General features: G+C 41.5%; 1 protein-coding gene across 1 annotated transcript in view; it reads right to left on the reverse strand.

The window, feature by feature from the left end:
• The window catches only part of AUTS2 (autism susceptibility candidate 2), a 1,223,225-nt gene that overhangs the window by 102,911 nt on the left and 1,115,414 nt on the right, over window positions 1-4,900 (reverse strand). Inside the window, exon 7 of the mRNA XM_010854341.1 lies at window positions 1,403-1,454. Coding sequence (XP_010852643.1) covers window positions 1,403-1,454 — 52 coding nt within the window. The remainder of the gene's footprint in view (window positions 1-1,402; window positions 1,455-4,900) is intronic.

Here is a 4,900-nt window from a genome sequence, read left to right on the forward strand (position 1 = left end):
CACAGTCACGTGGGCTGCGGGGGTCCTGCGGAAGAGGATGGGCAGGTGTCACTGAAACAGAGCACTTCCTTCTGAGGACCTCAGGTCCGCCTTAGGGTCCTCCTCCTCCTGTCTTACAGGGACCCACGACCATCTACCATCCTCTTCCCTTGTCAAAACGAGCAATAAACAATCGCACATTTTCCCATACGAGCCCTGTACGCTATGAACTGCCATGTACCTTCTTTTATTGGGCTTTTAGCATTATGGACAACAAATTTATACAAACTTTCAGTCCATCAAAATATATGATGACATATAAAACTGGAATACTCCATTATGCAATAAAAAAAGATAGAATTCAATATGACAATAATTCTGGGAGTAACAGCAATCACATAAGCATGCACACCTCCAGGGAACGCTAAACAGAATGTACTATTTAAAATTGCAGTTGGTTCGAATTCTGAAATAATCGGGGAGCTCAAAATAACTGCACTTCGGAATGTGTCTGACTAACCAGCTAGCAAAAACGCTAGCCAAGGCCACTGGAGAATGTGTGGACATGGTTTCAAATATCACTTCGTGAAGGCCCAACCCTGTTCAAACTAGCCAGTATCCTCCAGGTAACACAGAAGGTGACCAGGACGGGAAACATACATTCTGCATTTAGCAATTACGATGCAAACATCACGTTCTACAGTGGAGAGGAAGAGATCAAAGAGTTTATATAATTTATACCTTTCAAAGAATACATCTTTGCAAAAACCTGGTATTAGAAATTCCCTTAAATTTCATTATTTCCAACAATATGCAACCAATGAAAACTGCCCAGAAACCTATTGGTAGTGATTTAAGATAAGTTTCCCCTTAATGTACTGTGATATCATTAGCCTCTCTCAGTTTCTACTGCAGTTTGGAAGAAATTAATGGAATAGCACGTATTTAAATTTTGCCCTCTTGCTCGTTTATTAACTTCACAGAAAGCCCACAGCAGAGTAAGGCTTGGTTTATGACCATAATCCTGTGAATACTAAACATGTACTGATTATTAGAGTCTGCAGTACAAACCAGCTATTTATCGTTCTCCAACTGCTGGGTAGTTGATAACTAACAATAAAGTTAAGGCATCTTGAGAATGATTATTCTCCATGATCACTTCCTACATTAAATGAAAGTCACAGAGACGTAGTCATTTCTTAGGCAAATCAATTTAAATAAGGATTCAATGTGTTCTTTCACAATAAACTGTTTTGGGATACATCATGAGAGCACAGATTCTGTCTCAAGCAAAAATACAAATTATGAACTGGAGCTCCAGAATGGTAAGGGGTGACCATTGTTCTTTCTGCTTTCATTCAAGGCAAAGACAACAGAACAGATAGGGAAATAAAAGCTGCCACTCAGATTTAAGGGTTCTTACCTTTGTTTACAATAACAGTATTGAAGAGTTTTTCAGAGCTGGCATCTGAGGCCTGCAACACAAGAAGGGGGAAAGTGTGATCACTGTCATGAATACTGTCACTATCATCATTACTATTATTTTAAATCAATTTACTCCGTTTTTGAAAAGCCTGAAAAGGAAAGTAGTAATTTCTCCCAATCCTCCATAAGGTGGTGCTGGTTGACTGCATGAGGCAGACCTGCAGTGCAGCTATTTGCTAAGGGGGAAAAAATCTGATTTAAAAAATGTGTCCTTATTAGACATATTATCTGTGCAAAACATATTTCTATGAGATGATACACAAAGCAATTCAGCTCATTCACATAATGATTTTCCAATTTCATTGACAGATCATTATTTTGGAAACGGTACTTTTTCCCACATTTGCAGACATGCCTGTTTTTCAATTTTCTCTCAGAAACCAGAAATGCCTATTCTTTAACACTAAGCCTCTCCTCACTAAAAAGTGTTGTCCAGCACTCCCTGAACTTCGTTTTTAAAGATTTATCTGATGACCCCGAGGTCCTTGTCCCCTGTGGTAACCAGGACGACCTTGGTGTTGAAATGAAACCCAGCCGACCTGCCTAACACGCCGACACTATATACACTGTCAGCATTATTTCCTTTCCATTTTCTAGAAATCATGTCTGCTAATTATTACAGTGGCTCCAGGAAAGTGAAATAAGCCTGTTTAAACAGCAAGAGTAAACCCAATTTAAATTATACACTAATGTTCTGGAAAATCAACATAAAGTCGGTTTGGAGGAAAATGCTATGATGTTTCAGAAGCACTGTACTTCTATAATTTGAAAAATTAAAAAAAAAAAAAAAAAACCTTAAAAATTAAGCAGCTCCATCATGGAGTAATTAATGTATCTGCATTTAAAGTTATAATGGTTATATTTACGCTATTTTTGCTACCCAACCCTTGTAAGAAATCACTGATTTTCACACTTTACACACAGAGATGCATGTTTTGACAAAGCAAAGCATAGAATGGTGAATAAATCTAGAGAAAATATAAGAGAAGGGGAGAATTTGAAATACAACATATTCAGATTCTGGAGCTGGCTTTTGGGGACAAAGAAGATACTCAATGTAGTCTTTTTGTGCTATGTTGACAAAGATGAGACATTCCTGTGTGATCCTTATGTCTGAAGTGAACAAGTTATAGTTCTCAATGTAAGTGATACAGAAAGACATAAAATATTGTTACTATGACTATTTCCCCCTTTATTTTAATTCTAATCTTCCTACTGTAAGGGTGGTTCTGAAGATTAATAGATCAAGAAAAAATGAATGTATTGCAAAACAAGTGCTGAACTACATACACTCATACATAAGCAGTTTAAAATAAAATAAATCCTAGATAGATGCTTCCTTTTATTTTGCATGAATAAAACATATGCCAAGGGCCTTCCTGCCATTTTAAATTAAATAAAATTGCATATCATAGTAGCTTTTCATAAAAATAAACCGCCAAAAAAGTGTTGCATGGAGGGGGAAACAAGCTATGCATGAAACAAATCAAGAATACTGAGGTATAGAAGCAAAAATCACAGAAACGGTGTTGTCCTTACTGTAATATACAGTGAGATTTCTAGGAACACGAGTTTCCCAGCTAAAAACTTGGAGCAAAGAGCGTTTCACCATTACTTGGTGAAAAAGTGTCTCTTCAAATTAGAATGGCTCTGTTAAATTCATGGCTTACACTACAGCTGATATTTTTAAAAGGAAAAAAGGGGAGAGGCTGTTAATTAAATCAGTTTGCCAAAATGCAATAACCCTTGCAGCTTTGAGGACTACCTACTAAAATGAGTCTCACTGGGCCAAAGGACCATAGAAACAAAGTACTGTACCATCAATGCAAAAAACACCCGGCAAGGAGAGAAGGCTCCTGATCCAGCTTTTATTTGCACTCGGGGTGTGTGTGTGTGTGTGTTAGAAAAGAAGGGAGAGATCGAACAGGACAGAAGCTGGAGGTGAAGAGGCCCTTTGGCTGGCTTGCACACCCTCCTTGGGGGCTGCTACCCTTGCGTCACCTCCACACCATATTCTCAAGTAGCCAGTTTAGTGATCCTTATGTCTGAAGTGAACTTAGAGGATGAGACTATTATGATGCCATCCAGTAAGTTATTAAGGAAATGAGTCTGACAGGATATTCCGAACGACTTAGGAGTAATGTTCTCTAATAAAAGCTTCTCCAGCCCTTTAATTTTCTGATACATGTCACAAAGCCCTTTGGCAATTGGGGAGGGGTGGCGATGGGTGTCTCAGAAAGGCCTCCGGTGGAAAAACACCCCAAAGAAAATGACTATAATGGGACTTCGGCTAATCAGAAAAATGATCTGGAGCCCTTTTTCTCCCATCCAGGTGGTTACAACTATGGCGGACCACAGTCCTGAAAAGTCAGAAAAGAGCTTCTCCACCAAAGTCTTAAGCAGGAACTACAAGGAAATGCTTTGCTTTTTTCTCCATGAACTTTCACATTTGACTTGCGCTCTATAGCATTTGTGCAAATTTGTGGTTTCTGGGATCTTAATCTTAGTTTTCTTTTTCATTATTTTTAAGGGAAAAGTCTGCAGTTCTTTATATTACCTGGACCTTTTTCCTCTTTTTTTTTTTTTTTAATCAGGGACGACTAATGGAAACCTGGTGAGCCAAGAGTTAGCTGGCGAGCACAGCTTTTTCGTCTCTCCCAACACGGGGGCATCTTTACATACTGAAGATCTTTAGATTTCGCTCGCCATTTTCATCCCCCTCACTCCGTTTTGGAGAGCCAAGGCGTTGTAGCCCCTATATCTAAAAATGATAGAAAAAAAAAAAACAAAACAAACCAAAGCTCTCTTTTGACTGCTTTTTATTTGGGGGAGGGGGATGGAAATAGATTAAAAAAACACACACACTGAAAAATGACTCGACGCTGTACCGGGTGTTTAAAGAAAAGTTAAACTAGTCAAACAGATTGAAGAAAAGAACACAGAGAATGAGGAAAATGAATAAGCCTTCGGAGCAGACAGGGGTGGGACGCGGCCGCTCCGGTTCGAGGTCCACCTTAATTCCCTTCGGCCTCGGATCTCGGGCCCCAGCACCCACACCCGCACGAGGAGGGGATCTCCAACAAGAAAAGAGAAACATCCTCGAAACTTAAGCGCGAGTTCTTCGCCCAATTGCGGCGATCCCGAGCCCAGATCTCCTTTCGCTTCCCTTGGCACTGCGTGCGGGCCAGGATCCCGACCTCGGCGCGGGGAAGCGCTACCCGGGGAACCGGCGGCGAGCTCAGCGCCTAGGTCTCCAGCCCGAGCAGGAGCCGGCCCAGCCCCAGCCGGAGGCAGGCGGAGCCCCTAGGGGCGGGTGGCGCCGGGGCGGCTGGGGTCTCCGGGCCCCACGGCGCTGCTCCGGCCACCCGAGCCCGGAGGGCCAGGAGTGGAAAGTACAAAGGCGGGCGCCCGGGCAGGAGGGAGGAGGGGTGGGTGG

Source organism: Bison bison, unplaced genomic scaffold, assembly GCF_000754665.1.
Source record: "Bison bison bison isolate TAMUID 2011002044 unplaced genomic scaffold, Bison_UMD1.0 scf7180017864340, whole genome shotgun sequence".
NCBI lineage: Eukaryota > Metazoa > Chordata > Mammalia > Artiodactyla > Bovidae > Bison > Bison bison.